This window comes from Corvus brachyrhynchos, unplaced genomic scaffold (genome assembly GCF_000691975.1).
Source record: "Corvus brachyrhynchos isolate BGI_N302 unplaced genomic scaffold, ASM69197v1 scaffold2406, whole genome shotgun sequence".
Classification (NCBI taxonomy): domain Eukaryota; kingdom Metazoa; phylum Chordata; class Aves; order Passeriformes; family Corvidae; genus Corvus; species Corvus brachyrhynchos.
The window spans coordinates 2,573-3,259 of NW_008238718.1; the positions used below are offsets into that span (position 1 = coordinate 2,573).

The 687-nt window shown below is 61.9% G+C and overlaps 1 protein-coding gene across 1 annotated transcript in view; it reads left to right on the top strand.

Moving 5' to 3' along the window:
* The first annotated feature begins 6 nt into the window (after positions 1-6).
* The window catches only part of LOC103618320 (voltage-dependent P/Q-type calcium channel subunit alpha-1A-like), a 3,892-nt gene continuing 3,211 nt past the window's right edge, over positions 7-687 (top strand). The window contains exon 1 of the mRNA XM_017738101.1: positions 7-141. Within this exon, the coding sequence (XP_017593590.1) occupies positions 35-141 (107 nt within the window). The 5' untranslated portion in view covers positions 7-34. The remainder of the gene's footprint in view (positions 142-687) is intronic.

Genomic DNA, 687 nt, shown 5'->3' on the forward strand with positions numbered 1-687 from the left:
CGGAGCCCCCTGACCCCCGCCGTTGCCCCTGCAGATGGTGGATCTGGGACTGGTGCTTCACCAAGGTGCCTATTTCCGGGACCTGTGGAACATTCTGGATTTCATCGTGGTCAGCGGGGCGCTGGTGGCCTTTGCCTTCACGTGAGTGCCTGGGGGGGACACGCAGGGGATGGAGGTGGAGGGGGGTGGCCTCTCCCAGCGCCCCGGTGGGGCCTGTCCCGCTGCCCACGCTCTCTGTTGTCGCTTGACGTCCGTCCTCGGCCGCTTGTCACTGCATTTGTGTCGTCCTGTCACCGTCCCTGTGTCGGTGTGGCAGGGAAGGAGGAGGAACCCGCTAGGAAGGGGCGAGGGAGCCCCTAGGAAGGGGCAACTGACCCCTGAGGGACCGAGAATCCCCCGAGTAAAGAGTGAGAATCCCCCGAGTGTCTGAGCAGCCCTAAAGGCTGAGCACTCTCCAAGTAAAGCCTGAGCATCCCCTGAGTAAAGGATGAGCATTCCCCGAGTGTCTGAGCAGCCCCCGAGTGTCTGAGCAGCCCTAAAGCAGAGGCTGAGCATCCTCCGAGTAAAGCCTGAGCATCCCTTGAGTAACTGAGCAGCCTCCTAGTCTGGGCTGAGCAACTCCCACAAAAATCAAGCAAACCCCGAGTAACACGGGAGTAAACCCGGAGCGGACCCCAAGCACCTCGC